Genomic DNA, 26863 nt, shown 5'->3' on the forward strand with positions numbered 1-26863 from the left:
ATTGAACGCCCCCGATACTTTGAACACCCAACACGTTCCCCTAACTTAATTTTGAACGTCCCCGAACTTGGAACTCCCCGATGTCCCCCTAACATTGAACGCCCCCGATACTTTGAACACCCAACACGTTCCCCTAACTTAATTTTGAACGTCCCCGAACTTGGAACACCCCGATGTCCCCCTAACATTGAACGTCCCCGAACTTTGAACACCCCCGACATCCCCCTAACATTGAACGTCCCCGAACTTCGAACACCCCGATGTCCCCCTAACATTGAACGTCCCCGAACTTCGAACACCCCGATGTCCCCCTAACATTGAACGTCCCCGAACTTTGAACACCTCCGACGTCCCCCAAACTTTGAACACCTCCGACGTCCCCCAAACTTTGAACACCTCCGACGTCCCCCAAACTTTGAACACCTCCGACGTCCCCCAAACTTTGAACACCTCCGACGTCCCCCAAACTTTGAACACCTCCGACGTCCCCCAAACTTTAAACACCTCCGACGTCCCCCAAACTTTGAACACCTCCGACGTCCCCCTAACATTGATGAACGTCCCCGAACTTTGAACACCCCCGACATCCCCCTAACATTGAACGTCCCCGAACTTTGAACACCCCCGACATCCCCCTAACATTGAACGTCCCCGAACTTCGAACACCCCGATGTCCCCCTAACATTGAACGTCCCCGAACTTTGAACACCTCCGACGTCCCCCAAACTTTGAACACCTCCGACGTCCCCCAAACTTTGAACACCTCCGACGTCCCCCTAACATTGATGAACGTCCCCGAACTTTGAACACCCCCGACATCCCCCTAACATTGAACGTCCCCGAACTTTGAACACCCCCGACATCCCCCTAACATTGAACGTCCCCGAACTTTGAACACCTCCGACGTCCCCCAAACTTTGAACACCTCCGACGTCCCCCTAACATTGGTGAACGTCCCCGAACTTTGAACACCCCCGACATCCCCCTAACATTGAACGTCCCCGAACTTTGAACACCCCGATGTCCCCCTAACATTGAACGTCCCCGAACTTTGAATACCCCGATGTCCCCCTAACATTGAACACCCCCCTAACATTGAACGCCCCCGAACTTTGAACACCCCCCCTAACATTGAACGCCCCCGAACTTTGAACACCCCCCCCTAACATTGAACGCCCCCGAACTTTGAACACCCAACACGTTCCCCTAACTTAATTTTGAACGTCCCCGAACTTTGAACACCCCCGACATCCCCCTAACATTGAACGTCCCCGAACTTTGAACACCCCCGACATCCCCCTAACATTGAACGTCCCCGAACTTTGAACACCCCCGACATCCCCCTAACATTGAACGCCCCCGAACTTTAAACACCCAACACGTTCCCCTAACTTAATTTTGAACGTCCCCGAACTTTGAACACCCCCGACATCCCCCTAACATTGAACGTCCCCGAACTTCGAACACCCCGATGTCCCCCTAACATTGAACGTCCCCGAACTTTGAACACCTCCGACGTCCCCCAAACTTTGAACACCTCCGACGTCCCCCAAACTTTGAACACCTCCGACGTCCCCCAAACTTTGAACACCTCCGACGTCCCCCAAACTTTGAACACCTCCGACGTCCCCCAAACTTTGAACACCTCCGACGTCCCCCTAACATTGGTGAACGTCCCCGAACTTCGAACACCCCCGACATCCCCCTAACATTGAACGTCCCCGAACTTCGAACACCCCGACATCCCCCTAACATTGAACGTCCCCGAACTTCGAACACCCCGACATCCCCCTAACATTGAACGTCCCCGAACTTTGAACACCCCCGATGTTCCCCTAACATTGAACGTCCCCGAACTGTGAACACCCTCGACGTCCCCGAACTGTGAACACCCTCGACGTCCCCGAACTGTGAACACCCTCGACGTCCCCGAACTGTGAACACCCTCGACGTCCCCGAACTGTGAACACCCTCGACGTCCCCGAACTGTGAACACCCTCGACGTCCCCGAACTGTGAACACCCTCGACGTCCCCGAACTGTGAACATCCTCGACGTCCCCGAACATTGAACACCCCCGACATCCCCCTAACATTGAACACCCCCGACATCCCCCTAACATTGAACGTCCCCAAACTTTGAACACCCCCGACATCCCTGAACTTTGAACGCCCCACACGTTCCCCCGACGTTTCCCTAAAACTTGGAACACCAAGCGTCCCCCTAAATAAAGCTTAGCGATATTTGAACAACCTTTATTGAAATGTACAGCCAATTTAATTAATAACATTTTGAGATTTTTTTTATTATAATTATTATTTTTGATCCTTAATTAACTAACAGGCGGAATTTCCTTAGTTTTATGCGCAGCGTCTAGTAAAGGATTTTCGGTTCCCGACTGAAATCCGCTGCTAAATTCGCCTTCATCCGAGAACTCCTCGTCGCTAGCGTAACGCGGAGAAAACTTACAACCGCGATTTAAGAAGCTGGACAATTTGCCGCACGATGCCAAGATAAGACCCAAGTAAGGAGGGGACGGTTTAATGGGACGAGAGACGTATTCTGGGTGGAATTGAACCCCAACAAAGAACGGGTGCCCTGAAAGTACAATATTATAATAACCTGAGACCAATGAACACGTATGAACATTGGACAACACTGTCTTATATCAAACCTGTACCTGTGAGTTCCATGATCTCCATTCTTTTCCCCGAGACGTCCTGTCCAATGAACTTCATCCCCTTTTCTTCTAATTGGGGAACGTAGTCAGGGTTGACTTCGTATCGATGTCTGTGACGTTCCTCGACTATTTGTTTGCAGTTGTACAGTTTAACTATATTAACGAGATATTAATTCTCTTTTAAGTTAATTAATTAATTAATTAATTAATTGATTTGCTATTTATTTGAGGTGGTCGGGGATTAATGAACTCTTACTGACACATGATTGAGGATTCTTCTTTGAAAAGAGTTTCGCGTTTTCCCAGTCTCATGGTTCCTCCCATTTGACCAGGGTTGTGTTCGGGCATGTCAATTATCTACCATTAAGTTAAAAAGAAAAAACCAGTTTTGAACCGAAACATTTTGCTTAATTACTCGGCCCCTGTTTGTCGTAGCCCTAAGGCTTTAGTATGGTTAGATGGGGGACAAATAGGACTATAACATACCCAAAGGACATCCCCGTATCTCTAGTAGAACCAGAGTTACGAGCCTCCAAAGTTTAGTGTAATGATATTCCTCTGGAGGGGGTATGTTCACGAACATTTTGCTTAATTACTCGGCCCCTGTTTGTCGTAGCATTACGTTTATAGTATGGTTAGATGGGGGGCAAATAGGACTATAACATACTCAAAGGACATCCACGTATCCCCAGTAGAACCAGAGTTATGAGCCTCCAAAGTTGGGTGTAATTAAAGCGATGTTAACAATATGGAGGGACTGTTAACGTACATTTTGCTTAAGTACTCGGCCCCTGTTTGTCGTAGCCCAAAGTCTTTAGTATGGTTAGATGGGGGACAAATTGGACTATAACATACTCAAAGGACATCCCCGTATCTCTACTAGAACCAGAGTTATGAGCCTCCAAAATTGGGTGTGACGTTACTCCTATGGAGGGTATGTTAATGAACATTTTGCTTAATTACTCGGCCCCTGTTTGTCGTAGTCCTAAGTTTTTAGTATGCTTAGATGGGGGACAAATTGGGCTATAACATACTCAAAGGACATCCCCGTATCTCTAGTAGAACCAGAGTTATGAGCCTCCAAAATTGGGTGTAATGCTATTCCTATGGAGGGTGGTATGTTTATGAACATTTTGCTTAATTACTCGGCCCCTGTTTGTCGTAGCCCTAAGTTATTAGTATGGTTGGAGGGGGGACAAATAGGACTATAACATACTCAAAGGGCATCCCCTTATCTCTAGTAGAACCAGAGTTATGAGCCTCCAAAGTTTAGTGTAATGTTAATCCTATGGAGGGGACTATGTTTGTTTACGTTTTACTTAATTACTCGGCCCCTGTTTGACGCAACTCCAAGTTTTTAGTATGGTTGGAAAGGGGACAAATAGGACTATAACATATTCAAAGGGCATCCCCATATCTCTTTTAGAACCAGAGTTACGAGCCTCCAAAGTTGAGAGTGTAAAGCTATTCCTATGGAGTGGGTATGTTTGTGAACATTTTCCCTAATTACTCGGTCCCTGTTTGACGCAACCCCAAGTTTTTAGAATTGATGGAAAGGCTACATATAGGGTTATAACATACTCAAAGGACATCCCCGTATCTCTAGAAGAACCAGAGTTACGAGCCTCCAAAGTTGGGTGTAATGCTATTCCTATGGTGGAAGCTATGTTTTGTGAACATTTTGTTTAATTACTCGGCCCCTGTTTTTTCGTAGCCCTACGTTTTTAGTATGGTTGGATGGGGGGCAAATAGAGCTATAACATACTCAAAGGACATCCCCCTATCTCCAGTAGAACCAGAGTTATGAGCCTCCAAAGTTGGGTGTAATGCTATTCCTATGGAGGGTGGTATGTTTATGAACATTTTGCTTAATTACTCGGCCCCTGTTTGTCTTAATCCCAAGTCTTTAGTATGGTTGGATGGGGGATAAATAGGACTATAACACCCTCAAAGGTCATCCCCGTATCTCTAATATAACCAGAGTTATGAGCCTCCAAAGTTTAGTGTAACGCTATTCCTATGGAGGGGGGTATGTTTACGTTTTGCTTAATTACTCGGCCCCTGTTTGTCTTAATCCCAAGTCTTTAGTATGGTTGGATGGGGGACAAATGGGACTATAACATACTCAAAGGAGATCCCCATATCTCCAGTAGAACCAGAGTTATGAGCCTGCAAAGTATAGTTTAATGCATTTCCTATGGAGGGGTTTGTTTCTTTACGTTTTGCTTAAGTACACGGTCCCTGTTTGTCGTAGCCCTAAGTTTTTAGTATGGTTGGATGGGGGCAAATAGGACTATAACATACCCAAAGGACATCCCCGTATCTGTAGTAGAACCAAAGTTATGGGCCTCCAAAGTTGGGTGTAATTGTTACAGTTGAAGCAAACTTCCTAAATTTCCCTGACCTTTTCCTGGTACGTATGAACCCTACTCGCCCCCACCACTGACATTAATCCATTTTAATTAAAAAGGGTTAATAGTACTTACAACGGGTGTTTTAGTATCAGGATTAACTTCAGTTGATTCGGCATCTTCTAAGCCCAATACATTACGAGCGTACTCGACCACCGCGCACTGAAATCCCAGACATACTCCTGATCAAATTAACAAACATTAATATTAATTACTGAAATAAACTGATTAACTAAAAAGAATCTTAATTAATCTGTCAGACCCAAAAATGGTTTCTTGTTTTTTCTGGCCCATTCAATGGCGGCCACTTTGCCCTCAATGCCGCGAGTACCAAAACCACCAGGAACTAAGACACCGCTAACAAAATAAAATATCAAAATGTGCTATCACTGGTCCAGAATTATTTGTTAATTATTCATAGGAAGCATGGGATGATTTATAGGAAATTCGGGCATTGTTTGTAAGGGGGAACGGGCATTGTTTATGTGGGAAAACGGCCATCGCTTATGGGGGAAAAACGGGCATTGGTTATGGGGGAAAAACGGGCATTGGTTATGGGGGAAAAACGGGCATTGTTTATGGGAGAAATTCGGGCATTGTTTGAGGAAAATACGGGCATTAATTATGGGAAAATACGGGCATTATAGAAAATACGGGCATTATAGAAAATACGGGCATTATAGAAAATACGGGCATTAATTATGGGGAAATACGGGCATTAATTATGGGGAAATACGGGCATTAATTATGGGGAAATACGGGCATTAATTATGGGGAAATACGGGCATTAATTATAGGGAAATACGGGCATTAATTATTTATAGGGAAATACGGGCATTAATTATTTATAGGGAAATACGGGCATTAATTATTTATAGGGAAATACGGGCATTAATTATTTCTAGGAAACACGGGCATTAATTATAGGGAAATACGGGCATTAATTATTTGGAAATACGGGCATTAATTATTTGGAAATACGGGCATTAATTATTTGGAAATACGGGCATTAATTATAGGATTTTATAGTTTATTTATATGTCCAAAATAAAGGATGTTATTGCAAATAATTGGTTGGTAAGCATAGGAATTTCTATGAACTTACTCGGCCTTGCAAAGACACTGCCAAGCTTCGTGAAATAGAACTGGGTTCACATCCTTGGTTTTCGGTTCCAAATCGGCAGCTTCAATATACTACAAACAGAACATATCATAAACTATTTCATTAACCCTTTTAACCATTAACTTAATTACCATTAACGATAAATAAATCAATTAAATTAAATTAAATTGCAACGTACTTTTAAATTAAGTTTATGATTAATGGCGAGCGAGGCGTGTTGCAGCGATTTGGTGACGGAGGCGTAAGCGTCTTCCAACTTGGTGTATTTGCCGACTAAAGCGATGGTGACTTCCTTGTTCATGTTCTCGGACCTGAGGGCCAAATCCCTCCATTTGCACATCAGGCCCCTGGGCATCAATAGGGGTAACTTGACCCCCAATTGCTGAGTAATTAACTGGACCACGTTTTGTTGTTCCATCAGTAAGGGCACGTGATAAATCGTTTTGACGTCGTGGATACAAATGACTTGTTCGGGACTGACGTGGCAAAAGTTCGACACTTTCTCACGGACGCCTTGCGAGATCGGTTGTTCGCTGCGACATACGATCTTTGGAATAGCAATAAGATTTAGTGTTAAGTCACGTGATAACCATGAGGGCGATTCTTATTCCTGTCGTCTGCTAGAGATTTGTAGCTCGAATTATTAATTTTTCTTACCAAATCGGGTGAAATTCCGAGCCCGCGAAGTTCCCTGACGCTGGCTTGAGTTGGTTTCGTTTTTTGTTCGCCCGTACTTCGAGGCTATTGCATTGAATAACTTTTATAATTCCGGGTCGAGTACTCGCGTAATTTCGGGTCGAGTACTCGGCGATTTCGGGCCGAGTACGCGGCGATTTCGGGCCGAGTATGCCGCGTAATTTTAGGTCGAGTACTCGGGTAATTTTGGGTCGAGTACGCGGGTCTTTCGGGTCGAGTACGCGGCAAATTCGGGTCGAGTACTCGGGTAATTTTGGGTCTAGTACGCGGGTCTTTCGGGTCGAGTACGCGGCAAATTCGGGTCGAGTACGCGGCAAATTCGGGTCGAGTACGCGGCAAATTCGGGTCGAGTACGCGGCAAATTCGGGTCGAGTACGCGGCAAATTCGGGTCGAGTACGCGGCAAATTCGGGTCGAGTACGCGGCAAATTCGGGTCGAGTACGCGGCAAATTCGGGTCGAGTACTCGGCAAATTCGGGCCGAGTACGCGGGTCTTTCGGGTCAAGTACTCGGTCATTTCGGGTCGAGTACGCAGGCCTTTCGAGTCGAGTACGTGGCAAAATCGGGTCTGGTACGCGGCCATTTCGGGTCGAATACTCGGTCATTTCGGGTCGAGTATTCGGCAAATTCGGGTCGAGTACGCCGTAGTTTCGGGCCGAGTACGCCGTAGTTTCGGGCCGAGTACGCGGCGATTTCGGGTCGGGTACGCCGCGATTTCAGGCCGAGTACTCGCTTAATTTCGGGTCGGGTACGTGGAAATTTCGGACCGAGTAAGCGGAAATTTCGGGCCGAGTACGCGGAAATTTCGGGCCGAGTACTCGGCTAATTTTAGGTCGAGTACGCGGCATTTCGGTTCAAGTACCCGCGTAATTTTAGGTCGAGTACACATCTATTTTGGGTCGAGTACGGCGCAATTTCGGGCCGAGTACTCTTCTAATTTTAGGTCGAGTACGCCGTAGTTTCGGGCCGGGTACGCCGCAATTTCGGGCCGAGTACGCCGTGATTTCAGGCAGAGTACTCGAGTAATTTCGAGGCGAGTACTCTTCCAAATTTCGGGACGAGTACTAACGTAATTTAGGTCGAGTACGCGGCAATTTCGATTAAAGTACTCGCGTAATTTTAGGTCGATTTCGCGGCAAATTCGGGCCGAGTACTCGGCTATTCCGCTTCGAGTACTCGGCGTTATTTCGAGCCGAGTACGCCTCAATTTCAGGCCGAGTACTCTATAATTTGAGGATGAGTAGAATCTTACTTGAGGCACAAGACTGACATGAACTGAGCAAAAATTATCCTTCTTTACTCTGAACTGAAACTGTCGGAATGCTTCAACAAATGGCATGCCTTCAATATCACCAATGGTTCCACCCAGCTACAATTTCAAAAGCTCAATTTCGAGTACTCAATTCAGCAAGAGTCACGTGACATACCTCAATAATGCAGATTTCCGGCACTCGATCTTCAACTACAGGAATCTTCGCGACTCGTTCAACCCATTCTTGAATAGCGTCAGTTATATGAGGGATAACCTGAATCAAGCTTGAACCCGTTTTACCCCAGTTCAAGTTCATTAAAAATGCAGTTCATCATTACCTGAACTGTTTTTCCAAGGTAGTCTCCTTTCCTTTCCTTATTAATCACATGCTGATAAATTTTCCCCGTTGTAATATTATTATCTCGATGCAACGTTACATCGAGGAATCTCTCGTAATTGCCTAAATCTAAATCTACTTCTCCTCCATCATCCAGCACAAAAACTTCCCCTGTAAGATACTAATTAACTTAAAATTAACATTAAATTAATTAAACATACCATGTTCGTATGGCGAGAATGTTCCCGCGTCGATGTTAATATAAGGATCAATTTTAATTGACGTAACTTGAAATCCAAACGCCTTCAATATGGTTCCAATACTGCTTGCAATTATTCCTTTACCAATTCCACTAATTACACCTCCCGTTACTAATATATACTTCATGGTATTTCTTAATTTAGTGCCTAAAATATAACGCAATTAATTAAATTATTATTTCTAATTTAAATTGCGACTGTGGCTGTGGCACAACGCCAGTTCCAGTTCCCGCCTTACCAAGGAACATGTGCTCCGGGCTTCCTAATCAAAGTGACTAGGCTTATAGGGGGAAGGGGGGTACAAAAATTCAATAATGGCGCGCCGCTAACCTTGGAGTATAGAGACCTACAGGCGCCCGCCCAACTCCCAAGTAACACTCTGGAAAAACACACGTGACGTTTATCCAATTAATGATTTTTAAAACCTTTACGTAAAGTGGAGTAATATTTAATGGAGTTTAAACAGTGAAGTGTGGAATAAACTTGGTGGGGCATGGGCATTGGGCAAATACTCCGGCATAAGTACCATAATTACCCCTGATAAGTAAAACACGGCCGTTGGACTAATGTAACCGGCATTTTCACCCAAAAAACGAAGGAGGCGGCCTCTTGTAGTCACTTGAAATTGTAAATCGTCCGCGGAGGCTCATATTCAGACCTCCCCTACAGATATCTTGTAGGCCACGGACCAGTGTTGGTGTAATGGCGGCCTTCAAGCGCGCGAGTGTAGGCATGGTTTAGGGTTGTAATTAAAACATTATTTTTGTTGCGACATATGTTAAGCAATGATGGATAACGGTACTAATTCAGCAATTTATGTAGGTTAAATAACAATAATCATTAACGCTTAAACGATATTTGTAGCTTAGGCTTCCGTGCCCATTAGTATAGCAGACGAAACCTTAATGTTTACTTACTCAGAATTCAGACTGAGAATCTAAGAATTCTATCCATTTACCGAGATTCTAAGTCAGACTTCTGAGAAGCTAGAGGCACCCTTAGAAACGTCTCCCATTGGCTAAAAAAGTTGGGACAAAAAAGGCCGCACGGCGTCGCATATACCTAACTTGTATAGGACGCGGATGAACATGCTGGTTACATTAGTCCAACGGGCGTGTTTTACTTATCAGGGGTAATTATGGTACTTATGACTCCGGCGAATGACAGTGGACGAACTTGGAGGTATGTTTGTTCTTAATCAGGGTGGGAAATAAGGATGTTTTTAAAACTGGACGTTGGGCCTGGGCTAGCAACCCCTCTGGCCTGGAATAAATAAACTGGTCCATGACCACTGACCAGGGCGCGTCGTCTGCTAAATTGAAGAAGTGGATAGTAAAAATATATTAGCTAATGTCTGGACTCTGCAAACCCCTGAATTTTCTGACCCCCCTCCGATTTCATTTTTAAACTGGTCTAGGCAAGTTTTAAACTGGTCATTTGCCCTGTGCCACCGCCTTAATCTTGACTTGGAGCACAGCCCACTCGATCACGGGCTTTGCTTGCTTTGAATCCATTTTGCAATTATTATTTAAAAAACTCCCAGTTCTAAAATTGTGATACTTTTGCAGACAGGTAAAAGACCTCACATTAAAGTTGTAGGTCATTTGAATCAAATCAATTTCAATTCATTTATTTATTTATATTTGGGTACAACATCCGCAAAGACAGCTTGGTGACCAGCGTGGGAAATAAGGCGGTGGCACAGGGCACATGACCAGTTTTAAAATTGCCTGGACCAGTTTAAAAATTAAATCAGAGGGGGGTCAGTGGTCCACGGGACCACTAAGAAAATTGAAGGGTAACGACAGTCCAGACATTAATTCAAATATTTTCATTATCCACTTCTTTAGTTTAGCAGACGACGTGCTCATTGGTCATGGACCAGGGCTCTACATAAGGATATTTTTTTTAGTAGTCAGCCCTTGAAGGAGAGAGGAATGGAGTGGAAACCCCCATACCTATAGCGTTGCCTGTGTACTCCCACCTACGGCACCGTAGTCCTCCCAGCATCCTCAGCGGTTAGGTAGGGTCGTACGTCACTCGTACTGGATGAAATTGTAAAGGGCGCTCCCTCTATCTTAAAAATAGAAACTAGCTCTCATACAAATAAAATGACGCTACGCGGCAGCACTTAGCAATCGCCTACCGAAGGGTAGGGGCGTGCGCGAGGTACATTGGGAGAGATACGGTGCCGCAGGTCGCCCATCATCATTTCCAATCGATCTCAACTCCCTTATCCCTGGTCAGCCTGACTAGTGAGCCCCCCTATCCCAATTTATTTTTAGTAGTCACTGTCCCAGGGCTCCGCCTTTTTTCTCATCCCTGTCTTTATATCCCTGATGTACTTTAGTCATTACTAGCAGACAGCCTTTTCCCCTTTTGACAGTTAAGCCTTGTCTATGGTTCGAACTTCGAAGTTGTCAATCATTGACTGATTTGTCATCGCATTTTAAAATCCAAATACTTGTACCATTATGGCTGGTTCCCCAAATTTAGGGCGCTTAGTATCTAAATCCCGGCTTTTATGTCGTTCAATTTCAACTCCAGCCCGCCCGCACCCTTTTAATAAAACTAGCGGGAAATGGTCCTTAATATCCATCGGTGCCACGACTGCTGTTGGCCTTGCTAGTGTCATGGCCTGGAAAAACTATAATTCTAATGTTGGTGTGGTTTACGCTAGACAGCGACCGACGGTGAGACTAATTAATTAAGTTTAATTTAATTTAGTTTAATGAAGATTTTGAAAGATATATTGAGTTTGGTTTGGGTTTGGTTTTAGATTGAGGAACAGCAAGCATCACAGTTAACGCCCAGGGAACGCAGATTTATAAGATTTGCGTCTGTCGAGTACGAGGGACAACTTTACATGACGCCGCAAGATTTCTTGGAATCTGTCACTGATTCTGAGCCAAGACGTGAGTAAATCTAGCGTTTTTGAGGGGCCATTAATCTAAAGAGAATGGGAGAAGGTTTGAAAATCTCCATTTTTAAATACAAGGCTTAGCCAATCAGGTGGAAAGGGGAGGAGCCATATTAAGTCACTATTCTTTATTTCTATTTTTGAGGCGACCAAAGCGCCATCTAACGGATTTCAAAATTTTGTCGAAATGTCTTATTTAAAAATAAAATCGGCCACAGCCAACTCGATCACGCAGGCTGCACGCGCTATAGCGTGATCGATTGGGCTGTAGATAGGCCAATCTCTGTTATAACTTTGCTAGTTATTAACTACTATAGGCCTAGAAAGGGTTGAGGAAGATACCAGGAAATTATTAGTGAAAATCCACCTTATTCCCCAATCCAAATGCATGTGTTCAGTTGTTCACAAATCTTGTTCGAAATTATGCGTCGTCTGCTATAGCGTGTGTGGCCTAAGCGTGATGGAGTGGGCTGTGGCTTGACAAGTTCACAGTAGAAAATATTGGAGTTTACTTTCTACTCTGAAGCAGACGACGCATTATTTCCAACAACATCAGTTAAAAAAAGCGCGTTAAGCCTTGGCGCAGACATCAAGAATAAAGTGGATTTTGTAGCTATGAACATCAACTTCTAAAATCCTCAAAGGGAGAATGAAATGGTCAGACAACCTAAGTCTCAGTTTTGAAAGAAACAGGGTTAACGCGATTAACCATTCCACCAGCTTCCCAATGCGTATGCCAAGGCTTAACGCGCGGTTTTTAACTGACAAATCGGGCTTGGTGAAAATGATCCGTCGTCTGCTTGAGAGACGAAAATAATGAAATTGATCCGTCGTCTGCTTGAGAGACGAAAATATTGAAATTGATCCGTCGTCTGCTTGAGAGACAAAAATATTGAAATTGATCCGTCGTCTGCTTGAGAGACGAAAATATTGAAATTGATCCGTCGTCTGCTTGAGTGACGAAAATATTGAATATGAATATGAAAACTTTTTGCGTGTTAAGCCTTGGCACACACATTGGTAATAAGGGGTGGTTTTGTTAACTTTACTTAGCGAGAGTTAAAAGGAAGAAGCTAACGAAGAAGGAATTGGACCACCTACACGACAAAACACCCCCCAGGAAGAAGGGAAGCATCAAACTTTTCAGATCGCTGCATGACACAGGTAAATACGATTTTATAAATTAGCGCGTATAAGCCTTGGGGTTGGAGTTCAAAGATCATAAAGTGCTCGCAAAGGGTGGGGTAAAAATTCGATACTACCTTTAAAGCCGCGGTTTCCCCGCGTGAAATAATCGTCGCCAGATGTCGCTATGACCCTAATGCAAACTTTGGCGCCATTTTTCAAACTTATACGCTACGCAAGACTTTGTTTTGACCTTTGACTACTTAAATACCCCGACTGTTACTAGCTAGATAGCAGCCACCCGTCATGGTTTAGAGTTAACGCGTCATAGTCTTGGTTTATATTAGAGCGAGCAGCTTGCGTCGTCGTGCGCGTGATCGAGTGGGCTATGGCTTAAGGTAGGCTGCCGCAGGGTTCATACAAACCTGGAAAAATCAGGGAAATAAATAGTTGACAAAATCCGAAGGGAAATTTTAGAATTTTTGTGAAATTCAGGGAAATCAGGGAAATTTGCATCAAACCGGGGGCCGAGTAATTAAGCAAAATGTTCGTGAACATTCCCTCCATAGGATTAACATTACGTCCAACTTTGGAGGCTCATAACTCTGGTTCTACTAATGATACGAGGATGTCCTTTGAGTATGTTATAGTCCTATCGGCCCCCCACCCTCCTTCGTTAAAATGCTCCCTTGAATACGCCATGTACGGGAAAAACCTGGAAAACTCAGGGAAATTCGAGGGGTCGGACGTTTGTCAAAATCCCGTACACTTCGTTTGAAATCTGTTTAAAATCTCTTTCGAAAATCTCGAAATCCCGAAATCTCACGTCAAAATCTAAAAATCTTAAAATCTCACGTCAAAATCTGAAAATTTTAAAATCTCACGTCAAAATCTGAAAATTTTAAAATCTCACGTCAAAATCTAAAAATCCCAAAATCCCTATTTTAAAATCTGAAAATCCCGAAATCTTCACCTAAAATCCCGAAATCTCACATTAAAATCTAGAAATCCCGAAATCTTAACGTAAAATCCTGAAATCTCATCCTAAAATATCAAAATCAGAAAATCTCCTCGAAATCCGAAAATCTCCTCGAAATCTGAAAATCTCCTCAAAATCTGAAAATCTCCTTCAAAATCTGAAAATCTTGTTCCAAAGCCCGAAATCTCCTTCAAAATCTGAAAATCCTGAACAAAATCCCGAAATCTCCTTCAAAATCTGAAAATCTCCTTCAAAATCTGCAAATCTTGTTCCAAAGCCCGAAATCTCCTTCAAAATCTGAAAATCCTGAACAAAATCCCGAAATCATCTTCGAAATCTGAAAATCTCCTTCAAAATCTGGAAATCTTAAAATCTTGGAGTAGATTTCCAGATTTCTAAAATCTGAGTCAGAATCTCAAAATCTGGGGCAAAATCTCAAAATCTTTGTCAAAATCTTGAAATCTCAAAATCCCGTACACTAAAATGCCGAACGTCCGACCCCTCGGGGAAATTGGTTTTCCAAAGGTTGTATGATCCCTGTGCCGGTCGCGAGCTACAAATCATTCAGGGTTCGTATGGAACCTGGTTAGCCTGAATAAGTCAGGGATTTGGAAAATGGGGATAGAAGTCAGGGATAGGTCAGGGATTTCGTTTGGTATATCAAACCATGATTGCTTCGAGCAATGCTTAATATGGGCTGCAGGTGTCATCGTGAAGTGGGCTCTGGGTAAACACGTACTTAAAGGGAGGGTGAAGTAGAAAATCAAGTGATTTTTTTATCGATTCTTCTACTAATTACAAGACCATTCTGCATGGTGAAACATTCAGGAAATACCAGCTCCGAATGATTTTAAAATTATTTCAAATTAGGTTCAGATTTTAAGGATAATTTTAAATAAGGACCTCCGACCAATCGCGTAACGCCCCGCCTTTTTATCAACAAAATTCTCGTGGCACGATCCGTGCCCAATGAAATTTAGCGCGAGATTTGATAAAATTCGCGCGCGACGTGATAATCGCGGCACGAGACATGGAGCGTGCCACGAGAATTTTGTTAATAAAAAGGCGGGGCGTTACGCGATTGGTCGGAGGTCCTTATTTAAATTTATCCATAAAATCTGAACCTAATTTGAAATAATTTTAAAATCATTCGGAGACTGTATTTCCTGAATGTTTCACTGTGCAGAATGGTCTTATAATTAGTAGAAGAATCGATAAAAAATCACTTGATTTTCTACTTCACCCTCCCTTTAAAATGGCAAAATTTGGTCAGGGATAAGCTGGTAAAGTCGGGTATTTTCAATTTCGTCCGAACCCTGTCATTCCTCATTTGCGTTACGTAATGCATAAAATTAATGTTCTAGGGATCATATCGTACACTGAATACTTGTTTCTGCTGTCTGTCCTTACAAGTAAGCGTCGGCGCGTTTAAGTAATTGATAAAAACATTATGGCCAGGTTTTTAAGTGTCCCTTGTTTAACGTTAACTTTAAGAACCACATTCTGGGTTCCATATTGCCTTCAACATGTTTGACACCGATGGTAATCAACGCGTTGATAAACGGGAGTTTCTAGTGGTAAGTATACGGGATACGCCCACTTTTGCTTAATTTTAATTTTAATTTTAATTTCCCTCAAACAAATCCACTTGGCAGTCAGTAAATTGCAGCTAGCCTTAATTTGGCAATTAAGAATTGCAGCTAGGATTTTATTTTATTTAGTTCAATTTAGTTCATATTATTACTGGGTTGCCATAGTAACTCCTAGAAATTATCGGGCCTTAGCTTAAATTAAAAGGTCACGTGTCATAACTGATTATACCTTAATTAAAAGAACGGCTGCTTTTTCTAATTATAAAAGGAATTAAATATTAAATTATCTCTTATTACAAATGATAATTAGTAGGCCTACATTTAATTAGTCTTAAAAATAATCAAGGACTACTACTATTGATTTAGTGGCGTCTGCTAAATCGAACCACTTACGTGCGTGATCGAGTTGGCTATGCCCTACCTTACCCATACCCAGTCTGGGGAAATAAGGATATTTTTTAAACTAGTCCTTGGGACCAGTGATCCCTAGTGTCCGAAATTATAAACTGGTCCCAGCCTTTGTTCTCCTAAAGATTTGTAATTAATAAACTGGTCCCGAGGACCAGTAACCCCCACTTTTTGAATTAAAAAATTAGTCCTAGCAATTAATAAACTGGTTTTGGACCAGAGGAAGTGCACTGCTATTTCTCAGACTGCCCTTACCCAGCTTGCGAAATAAGGCGGTGGCACAGGGCAAATGACCAGTTTAAAAATTGCCTGGACCAGTTTGAAAATTAAATCTGAGGGGGTCAGTGGTCCACTTGACCACTACCAAAATTCAAGGGTAGCCAGAGTCCAGACATTATCTCAACTATTTTAATTATCCACTTCTTTAGTTTAGCAGACGACGCTCCCTGGTCAATGGCCATGGACCAGTTTATTTATTCCAGACCAGGGGGTCGCTGGCCCCATGTCCAGTTTTAAAAAAAAAATCCTTATTTCCCGCGCTGATCTTACCTCTATCTCAGCCTGTGAGAATGTAACCAATCCCGTTTGGAGTAAGATTGGGTTCGATTTAGCAGACGCCACTAAAGCAATGGCGGCGGGATGGCGCAGCTCTGTTGGAAATTTATAGTAAAACTAAGGAGGCACTGATCATGTGACCAGTTCATAATTTAGGAGTCACTGGTCCCAAGGACTAGTTCATAATTTAGGAGTCACTGGTCATGTGTCCAGTTCATAATTTAGGAGTCACTGGTCATGTGTCCAGTTCATAATTTAGGAGTCACTGGTCATGTGTCCAGTTCATAATTTAGGAGTCACTGGTCATGTGTCCAGTTCATAATTTAGGAGTCACTGGTCATGTGTCCAGTTCATAATTTAGGTGGCACTGGTCATGTGTCCAGTTCATAATTTAGGTGGCACTGGTCATGTGTCCAGTTCATAATTTAGGAGGCACTGGTCATGTGTCCAGTTCATAATTTAGGATGCACTGGTCATGTGACCAGTTCATAATTTAGGAGTCACTGGTCCCAAGGACTAGTTTAAAAATATATCCCTATTTCCCAGACTGGTAGAGTGGTCAGATAACTTGTGTAAGGTAGGGGATAGCATAGCCCACTCGATCACGCGCGTAAGAGGTTCGATTTAGCAGACGCCACTAAAGCAATGGCGGCGGGGTGGCGCAGTAATCCTTGATTATTTTTAAGACTAATTAAATGTTCTAATTATCATTTGTAATTAGAGATCATTTAATATTTAATTCCTTTTATATTTCGAAAAAGGCACTTTTATTTTAATTAAGGTATATATTAATTAACTTAAATTAATTTAAACTTGAGAAATTAAAATTAAATCCGTGGCAGCCCAGAAATATAATTATATTATTATTATTTTGTATCACACATTATTTGCATGTTATATTTTTGATCCGTCGTCGTCGTCGCCGATGACGTATTTCTTTAGGTTCTGCATGTTTTAGCGTCATCTTTCTTTAGAAAAAGCGCCGCTAAGATGGGCGCCTATCAAGGAGTTCCTGGTGAACTAGTAAGTTTAGGAACGCACTAGCGCACACCCACCCACCCATCTCTAATTAACTAACCCTAATTAGTAGAATTGCTTAATTTCTCTTTGGCACTAAATCACGCCGCCCTCCATTAACTCTTTTAACTCTTAAAAACAACTGGTAAAGGTATTTTATTTAAATGCACGTTAAAAAGAAACAAAATTAACTTAATTTTCTAAGGAAACTAAGCCAGTGATTTTTTTCGGTTCACCCTCCCTTTAAAAAGAATTACACTTCATTGTCCCTTTAAACAGTAGATTTAAAAGGTTAACATTAAATTGTTTTTCCAGTTTTTAACATTAATTAAAATTAATTACATTTTCGTTATTTAGCCCTACCTTGAATGAATAATTACTCTTTATTATTCCTTTAAACCATAGCCCACTCGATCACGCGCTCACTGTCGTAAGCCGCTCGCTCTAGCGTCGTTGAGCGCGTCATCGAGTGGGCTATGTTTAAACCAAAAGTATACAACATTAACGTGAAACTTGAGTTTTTATCTAACATAAAATAACATTAATTAAAAGTGATTCCATTTCCGTTATTTCACGCTACCTTGAATGAATAATTACTCTTTATTATTCCTTTAAACCATAGCCCACTCGATCACGCGCTCACTGTCGTAAGCCGCTCGCTCTAGCGTCGTTGTGCGCGAGATCGAGTGGGCTATGTTTAAACCAAAAGTATACAACATTAACGTGAAACTTGAGTTTTTATTTAACTTAAAATAACATTAAATAAAAGTGATTCCATTTCCGTTATTTCACGCTACCTTGAATGAATAACTTCCTTTAAATCATAGCCTACTCAATCACGCGCCCACTGACGCAAGCTGCTCGCTCTAGCGTCGTTGAGCGCGTCATCGAGTGGGCTATAAGAAGGGGTATACAACATTAACGTGAAACTTGAGTTTTTATCTAACTTAAAATAACATTAATTAAAAGTAATTCCATTTCCGTTATTTCACGCTACCTTGAATGAATAATTACTCTTTATTATTCCGTCAAACCATAGCCCACTCCATCACGCGCTCACTGTCGTAAGCTGCTGGCTGTAGCGTAGTTGAGCGCGTCATCGAGTGGGCTATGTTTGAACGAAAGGGGTATACAACATTAACGTCGAATTGAGTTCTTAATTAACATATAAAACGAAACTAATCATTATAATTAAAGTTTAGACGCAAAATGCTCATTTTTAATTGATAGCTTGAAAAGATTTTCTCGACTGTTGCCAGAAAGGGTAACATTCTTCGCGGATCCACAACTTCCATGGAAGGCCGGGAACTCGTAAGTACATTTTTAATTAACATTTAAAGGGACAATTAAATTGGCCAAACATTTATTAAATCTTCATCGGTTTAGATTGATAGATTAACATCAAAGTCATTTACAAATGTATTTCGTTAATTTGATTTAAATTATAATCCACCTTATTCCCGATGCTTATGCCAAGGCTTAACGCGTGACTTGGGCCCAATAAACACGCTCTTTCATTATTGAGGGACAATTCCGTGTTAAAATTATGTTTCGTCTGCTTCACAGTAGAGAATTATTTTTTCTGTGAAGCGGAAGACGCATTATTTGGAACAAGATTTGTCAGTTAATAGTCACGCGTTAAGCCTTGCCACAACATCGGGAATAAGTTGAATGAAGTTTCAGAAGTTGATTTTGATATCAATTTAAAGCCATTAACAATTAAGATTATGTAGTATTAAGAAAAATCTTCAAACCTGCTATGATTTTAAAGTGCGAAAATATAAAACGTCAGGCCAATGCTTAGCCAATCAGTTGTATTCCGCGCCGCCATTTTTCCTAAAAGGGGCGGAGCTATTTTGAGTCAAACTACTCCATTCTCTCCCTATTCGATGTGTGGGAAATCAAGTGATTTTTTAATCGATTCTTCTGCTAATTATAAAAATATCCCTTTATCATTTTAAAATTCAGCTTAGTTTGAGATTCCATGGATAATTTTAAATTTGCACCTCCGACCAATCACATAACGCCCCGCTTACTCGTTAAGAAAATCCCCGTGGCGCGTTTCCAATGAAATTTAGCGCGAGATTTGATTGAAATTGCGCGCCACGTGAAAATTTTGTTAACAAGAAGGTGATTGGTCGGAGGTGCAAATTTAAAATTATCCATGAAATCTATGAAACTTCAGTTGAATTTTAAAATAATAATGGGATATTTCCTGGATTTTTCACTATATGCGCATAGATTGGTATGTCTTGGTGTATAGATTAAAAATCACTTGATTTTCCATTTCACCCTCCCTTTAAACAGGGTTCGTACGGAGCCTGGATAAGCCAGGGATTTGAAAAATGGGGGTAGTAAGTCAGGGATTTAAAGTTTTGTCCTGAAACGTCCGGGTTTCGTTTGGTATTATAAAACCATGATTGTTTCGAGCTATGCTTAATATGGGCCAAGAAGTGATATCTAGTTTATTAGGGAGAAGGTATAAGATGCCTAAGTATTCGCGTGCCATAGTCCCAGTCCCCCTTTCAAAATACAAGGGGGGGGACGTAAAAGGAGGCCGGGCTATTTCGCTACACTCTCCTCAGTCGGACAAATATGACTGTAATTTTCGTCATCATTCTGGTCGCGCTGACGTGCACGAGTTTTCAAGAACCAATGAGATGCTGGGTGTAATTTAGAGGCGGCGGGGATTAACTCCGGAACTACGTTTGGACTGCTGAGATAAAGAGCTAGAAATGTGGAGGCGAATTTATACCTTCTCCCTAATAAACTAGATATCACTTCTTGGTATGATCATGAAGTTAAAATGGTCCCAGGGATATTTGATCAGGGATAAGACGCATGAAAAGTCAGGCATTTTCAATATATTAAAATTTCGTCTGAACCCTGTTAAAAATTAAACGCACTGCGCGATGTCGCGATTAAAATATTATTCGTTAAATTAAATTAAATCATAATTAAAGGCTTCGTTAAAATCTCCGAACTTGTTCCTCCGATTCCCCCTTATCTCTTGAACCTGTTGGAAAGGTAATTTGAAGTAGTTCCTTATTTCGTTTGTCAACAGGTTTTATATTCAAGACAGGCGCTGGCAGCAGTAAGCAGTCCAAATATATATTATTTTTACCACTTTTAAATTAATTATCTTTCGCTAATTAATTATATCTAATTAGTCTGGCCTATCATTCTTAATTATATTAACCAGCATGTAACGTCCGTTTTTTAATATTAATCCGCACTTTATTCGACTCTTGCTCGTCTCGTCTCGTGAAAATGGCTTTTTCAAACATTAACATTTGCGTCATCATGTCTTTTTAGTATGCGCTTAGATGTAACCATATTAGTCATGGGCACAAACCATTATGATATCGGTATCGGTGACCAATATGGCGCTTAAACTTTGCCATAATCCATATATCGGTTCAAGCAAAAGTATATAGATATAAAAACAAAAAGTGCACTTCGTTAACAATTCCCTAGCTGCCTTTGGTTAACTGTAGTCGACATACGTAAACTGAGATTCAAACTACCGTCCGTCCTCTCAACCCCCTGAACGAATAGAGTTATCTCAGTTGTGACGTCAATGCCCAAGTAAAACTTCACGGTGTTAGCTTTGACAGTGGGGCGGTTATGTTTGGTACCGCTTTGGTTCTATTGACAAATAGTATATGTGACGTCACACTAAAGCTTCTCAGATAGCTCTATTAAGCAATCAGGGAAGGGCTTCTTGACGTCATAAGTTTATAGAAAGTAGTACATGATGCTGGCGATCTAAACGTTAATTCATGGTACTAGAGCTAGCATCCGCGGCTTTAGGAGCCTATTCACGGCTTGTTCCCTGTGCCACGGTCGGGATGGTAATCATCCGCAAAGGGGGGGAGGTCGACACTATTCTGAGTTACATGGCGCGAGCAAGTTTCAACGAAGTGTACTTTTCGTTTTTATAACTGTATACTTTTGGTTCAAGGTTAATTTACCGATTTATCGGTCGATATTCGGTAAATCCCTCAAATTTAGCCACAGCGGGGATTTGAAAATGGGCTCAGTTTTCAGTTCGCTGCTAGTACCCTTTACTTTACAAATGAACCATCTGATTCAAAAATAAAGTTAAATTTAACACATTGTTATAAGTATAGTAAAACTTCAAATGCCGTCACTCATTAAGATAATTATAATCGTAATTATTTTAAACTTGTATGTCCTATGACCATTTAAATTCGTCACAAATTTTATTCTCACATTTTACTAATTCCGCTTCTAATTAATTTCACACCTACGAATTTAGAGCTATCTCAGTTGCGACGTCAGAAAATTATGCTCTCCATTATTACGTCATTAGACCTACCTACCATAAGTTCATAAGTTATGTTGGCCATAAGTAACACTGGTTACAAACTGGAGCTTAGCATATGTGTAGTGTCATACTTATGGAAGGAACATATCATTTATAAACTTATGGACTGGGCTGGGATGGCTCTATTTCTGCAGTTTGTCAAACGAACGAAAGACGTCGGGTTAATTTCTCGGACGTACTTGTTAATTAACTTTTCGTTTGACAAACTAAGCATGGTTCTACAATTATTGTTCTGATTAATTAATTTACGTTTATTTATTAATTATTAACATTTTTAACTAATTTGAATGATTCCACTTTGGTAATTATATTTTGGTTTTTCGGTTAATTTGTTTCGTCATTAATTAATTAATTTAGGATGATAATCCGTTGATTCCGATGAACACTGTGGACACCACTTTGTTGATTCATCTCTTCGGGCGAAAAGGGAACGAAGATCTGAATTACAAGGATTTTTACAAGTAAGTTATCATTCACAAAAATCCTTGGTTAGATTAGATGACGTAGGCCTTGTATTTCTTACTAACAAAAGCAAATAGGAATAGCGGAAAGTGACGCCAAGTCTCGCGCCCTGTTTAGACTCCCCCTTCCCCCCCCCAATCATTGACGTCAGCAGCTATTGTAAAACCGCACGTCAAAGAGGAATTATTTCGTGGTTGTAAAGCGGACGGTTAATCTCTCTTGTGATTGGTTGAACCCCCCCCCGTCCCCACTCCCGAGAGTTGTAGACCCCCGCTGCGTTTGCTAGAACCGTCGACCGTAGTAGCAATAGCTAAGGCGCTGTGATTGGCCCAATTGTAAAACCTGCCCGATAAGGCTGTCGGCTGGATAACGCAAATAAGGGAAAAAGCCTTAACAATATACCCTGCATAGGAATAGCATTACACCCAACTTTGGAGGCTCATAACTTTGGTTCTACTAGAGGTACGGGGATGCTCTTTGAGTATGTTATAGTCCTATTTTTCCCCCATCCAATCATACTAAAAACTTGGGGATCGAGTAAACAGGGGCCGAGTAATTAAGCAAAATGTTCATAAACATACCCTCCATAGATTAACATTGCACTAAACTTTGGAGGCTCATAACTCTGGTTCTACTAGAGGTGCGGGGATGCTCTTTGAGTATGTTATAGTCCTATTTGCCCCCCATCCAACCATACTATAAACTTAGGGCTACGACAAACAGGGGCCAAGTAATTAAGCAAAATGTTCAAAAACATACCCTCCATAGGAATAGCATTACACCCAACTTTGGAGGCTCATAACTTTGGTTCTACTAGAGATATGGGGATGCTCTTTGAGTATGTTATAGTCCTATTTGCCTCCCATCCAACCATACTAAAAACCTAGGGCTACGACAAACAGCGGCTGAGTAATTAAGCAAAATGTTCAAAAACATACCCTCCATAGGAATAGCATTACACCCAAATTTGGAGGCTAATAACTTTGGTTCTATTAGAGATACGGGGATGTCCTTTAAGTATGTTATAGTCCTATTTGTCCCCCATCCAACCATACTATAAACTTAAGTGGGCGCGCATTATCTCGGCCCCCTGGTGCAAAATTGCTCCGACTTCTTAACAGTCCCTTTAAGTTCGTGGACATGTCTGTGTAATTGTATAGATTCATGGACAACCTTCAAACGGAGGTTTTGGAGCTGGAATTTACGGAGTTTTCGCGGGGCATGCCCACCATTTCGGAGGTTGATTTTGCCCGTATTCTGTTGCGATATACTTACGTTCATAGTGATGACTACGAAGCCTACATTCAGAGAGTCGAGGAACGCATTCCCGATGAAAAGGTATGGACTTCCATCGCAATGCGCGGCGTCAATTTATTTATCTCTCCGCGATGTTCGTCCATCTGACGTACGTCATTGGTGTCTTTATAACTATATATACGCTTCTTATCTTTTGTGTGTTGCCCCCTAAAGGAATTTCAGGTATGACTCGCGCCCCATTTGTGCCCCATTTACCATTTACACCTACCAATCAAAATGAATTTTATATTTAGCTAGAATCTATAGTACTAGTTTCGTTTTGACCCCGTGACGCCCTAATTTCAAATTGAGCATGTAGTCTGTTGTCGAGTATCATTTGACCCATCCATAACTTCATAAGATATGTTCCATCCATAAGTTTGTAAATTCTGGTAACTTAGAAACCGGAGCTTGTCATGGAGTGAATGAAGTAGGTCATAGGTTCAGGGTAAAGCGACATACGCCTGGTGAGGCGCTGCTGTCAAAGGGGGCTTAGTAATGCAGACTAAATAGGACCTAGATGGAACTTGGTCCTGCAAAATTAACCACCACCGAGTGTAGGACTTCAATTGACTCCCTTCCATCGCTCTCGAACTAGCTCGAGCTGTAAGTCTCTCAATAGCATTACGAAGCATAAGTTCATAAGATATGTTCCATTAACTATGACGTACACTTCCTATACACGTTCGTAATGCTACTGAGAGACTTACAGCTCGAGATAACTAGTTCGAGGGAGAACGACGGAAGCGAGTCAATTGAAGTCCTACACTCGGTGGTGGTTAATTTTCAGGACTTCCATCTTCCTATATAGTCTTCATTACTAAGCCTTTGACAGCAGCGCCTCAACAGGCGTCTGTCGCTTTACCTCGAATCTATGATGACCTACCTCGAATCTATGATGACCTACCTCGAATCTATGATGACCTACCTCGAATCTATGATGACCTACCTCACTCACTTCATGAAAAGCTCCAGTTTGTAATCAGTGACCAGTGACCAACATATCTTATGAACTTACGTCATTAGTACCCCTCAAAGTTTATTATGTTGTTAATCATTTCCTTATTGTCCTTGCATAAATTTATCATTAAAATGTCTAATTAATTATAATTCTCGTATCATACGATACACTTGCCAATATGAACAAATTTATTTTGTTAAATATATTAGTTAAGCTTATCTAGGCTTAATAATTTCTAGGGAATCACGTTTGAGCAATTCAAAGCATTTTGCCAATTTCTGAACAATTTGGAAGATTTTGCCATCGCAATGAGAATGTTTACGTTTGCGAATCAACCGATATCCCAAGGTTAGCAAACGTCAATATAAGCACTCGAGAATAAAATCCCCTGGTCTCAAAAAGGCCATACATACATGGCAACGCGTTGCCGTTGCAATCCCAACATGTATGAAAGTTGGGTATTTTGTTTTAATTCCTTCAGAGGAATTTCATCGTGCCGTGAGAATCTGCACCGGTCACAGTTTGGACAGTAATCTGGTGGACACTGTCTTTCAAATATTTGACGAGGATGGTGACGGGCATTTGTCCTACAAGGAGTTCATCGCCATTATGCGCGACAGAATCCACAGAGGATTCAGGGTTAGAGAAGTGCACTTGTTATAATTTATCGACGCTAACAATCTAACCAATTAATTTTATCCTGGGAAGTTACTTGTTAGAGTTGTTAGGGAGGTGGTGGAACCCTTAGAGGGTGTTTTGGAGTAGGCGGAACCCTTATGGCGTGTTGGGGACGCGGCGGATCCCTTATGGCGTGTTGGGGACGCGGCGGAACCCTTATGGCGCGTTGGGGAGGCGGCGGAACCCTTATGGCGTGTCGGGGAGGCGGCGGAACCCTTATGGCGCGTTGGGGAGGCGGCGGAACCCTTATGGCGCGTTGGGGAGGCGGCGGAACCCTTATGGCGTGTCGGGGAGGCGGCGGAACCTTTATGGCGTGTTTTGGAGGTGGCGGAACCCTTCTGGCGTGTTGGGGAGGCGGCGGAAACCCTTATGGCGTGTTGGGGAGGCGGCGGAAACCCTTATGGCGTGTTGGGGAGGCGGCGGAAACCCTTATAGCGTGTTGGGGAGGCGGCGGAACCCTTATGGCGTGTTGAGGAGGCGACGGAACCCTTATGGCGCGTTGGGGAGGCGGCGGAACCCTTATGGCGTGTCGGGGAGGCGGCGGAACCTTTATGGCGTGTTTTGGAGGTGGCGGAACCCTTCTGGCGTGTTGGGGAGGCGGCGGAAACCCTTATGGCGTGTTGGGGAGGCGGCGGAAACCCTTATGGCGTGTTGGGGAGGCGGCGGAAACCCTTATAGCGTGTTGGGGAGGCGGCGGAACCCTTATGGCGTGTTGGGGACGCGGCGGAACCCTTATGGCGTGTTGGGGACGCGGCGGAACCCTTATGGCGTGTTGGGGACGCGGCGGAACCCTTATGGCGTGTTGGGGACGCGGCGGAACCCTTATGGCGTGTTGGGGAGGCGACGGAACCCTTATGGCGTGTTGGGGACGCGGCGGAACTTTTATGGCGTGTTGGGGACGCGGCGGAACCCTTATGGCGTGTTGGGGACGCGGCGGAACCCTTATGGCGTGTTGGGGACGCGGCGGAACCCTTATGGCGTGTTGGGGGCGCGGCCGAACCCTTATGGCATGTTAGAAGAAAACTTGAAGTATTCTTGTACTTATTTCAGTCTCATTTGGTGAAAACGGAAGGCTGGGACGCTTTCAAGTCATGCGTCAAAACTGAAATGCGCAATTAAAGTTGTATTAATTTGAGAGATTATTCAAATTTGTTTTTTAAAAAATTTGAAAACATTTGTTGAACTAACTTGTTTGTATTTTAAAAATATTTATTTAAAATGTTTTAATTATCGCGTTTTCAATTTTCTCAATAAAATTTCTAATGTTTACTGAAATCACGAAGTAGCTCTCAGGAAAAGGCGGACGAATACGTAATGTTAAATCTCGTAAGAAAAAGCGATGTTCTTCTTCCTTGTACCGCCATATTGAGGAGTTCATGAAATGTTATTATATTTGTGGTTATATGGAATTAGTTTAAGCAGTTTTAACCACCGCGGTGTGTTCAAGTTTTGTAAATACTCTGTAAATTTTACAGTATTATAAAATTAAAAGTGAAATTTATGATGAAAATTAAGGAGATTGATTCCAAAAAAGCGCGAACAGCTGGTGTCGTGGAGCACGTGATCCAGTGGGCTATGGCCAGTCAGTATTGCGCAGTCTGGGAAATAGCAGCACACTTCCTCTGGTCCAAAACCAGTTTATTAATTGCTAGGACTAGTTTTTTAATTCAAAAAGTGGGGGTTACTGGTCCTGGGGACCAGTTTATTAATTGCAAATCTTTAGGAGAACAAAGGCTTGGACCACTCCAGAGACCAGTTTATT

At 42.3% G+C, this 26863-nt stretch overlaps 2 protein-coding genes across 5 annotated transcripts; one reads left to right on the plus strand and one right to left on the minus strand.

The window, feature by feature from the left end:
• Positions 1-2238: 2238 nt before the first annotated feature.
• On the minus strand, positions 2239-9246 carry Ctps (CTP synthase). The gene is made up of 13 exons (XM_089850205.1): positions 8996-9246; positions 8719-8904; positions 8499-8668; positions 8336-8434; positions 8161-8277; positions 6871-6954; positions 6392-6760; positions 6196-6284; positions 5353-5447; positions 5166-5272; positions 2940-3036; positions 2680-2832; positions 2239-2597 (listed from the first exon to the last, which is right to left on the minus strand). The coding sequence occupies exons 1-13, from the start codon at positions 9003-9005 to the stop codon at positions 2332-2334; spliced, it is 1842 nt and encodes a 613-aa protein (XP_089706331.1). The 5' UTR covers positions 9006-9246; the 3' UTR covers positions 2239-2331.
• A 1843-nt stretch (positions 9247-11089) lies between these two features.
• MICU3 (Mitochondrial calcium uptake 3) lies at positions 11090-26611 on the plus strand. Of its 4 annotated transcripts, XM_089850206.1 has the most exons (13): positions 11125-11450; positions 11537-11672; positions 12731-12841; positions 15146-15193; positions 15276-15358; positions 17279-17359; positions 18584-18664; positions 20418-20447; positions 22062-22165; positions 23327-23504; positions 24663-24771; positions 24905-25062; positions 26152-26611. In XM_089850206.1, exons 1-13 carry the CDS (start codon positions 11232-11234, stop codon positions 26218-26220), a joined length of 1407 nt encoding a protein of 468 aa, XP_089706332.1. In that variant the 5' UTR covers positions 11125-11231; the 3' UTR covers positions 26221-26611. The 4 variants fall into 4 exon arrangements, with proteins under 4 accessions (XP_089706333.1, XP_089706332.1, XP_089706335.1 ...); XM_089850207.1 differs by lacking the exon at positions 20418-20447 and having other exon boundaries at positions 11090-11450; XM_089850208.1 differs by lacking the exon at positions 17279-17359 and having other exon boundaries at positions 11133-11450.
• The last annotated feature ends 252 nt before the right edge of the window (positions 26612-26863 follow it).

This window comes from Phalangium opilio, unplaced genomic scaffold (assembly GCF_054372755.1).
Source record: "Phalangium opilio isolate 3A_F unplaced genomic scaffold, DU_Popi_V2 ptg000089l_1, whole genome shotgun sequence".
Taxonomy (NCBI): domain Eukaryota; kingdom Metazoa; phylum Arthropoda; class Arachnida; order Opiliones; family Phalangiidae; genus Phalangium; species Phalangium opilio.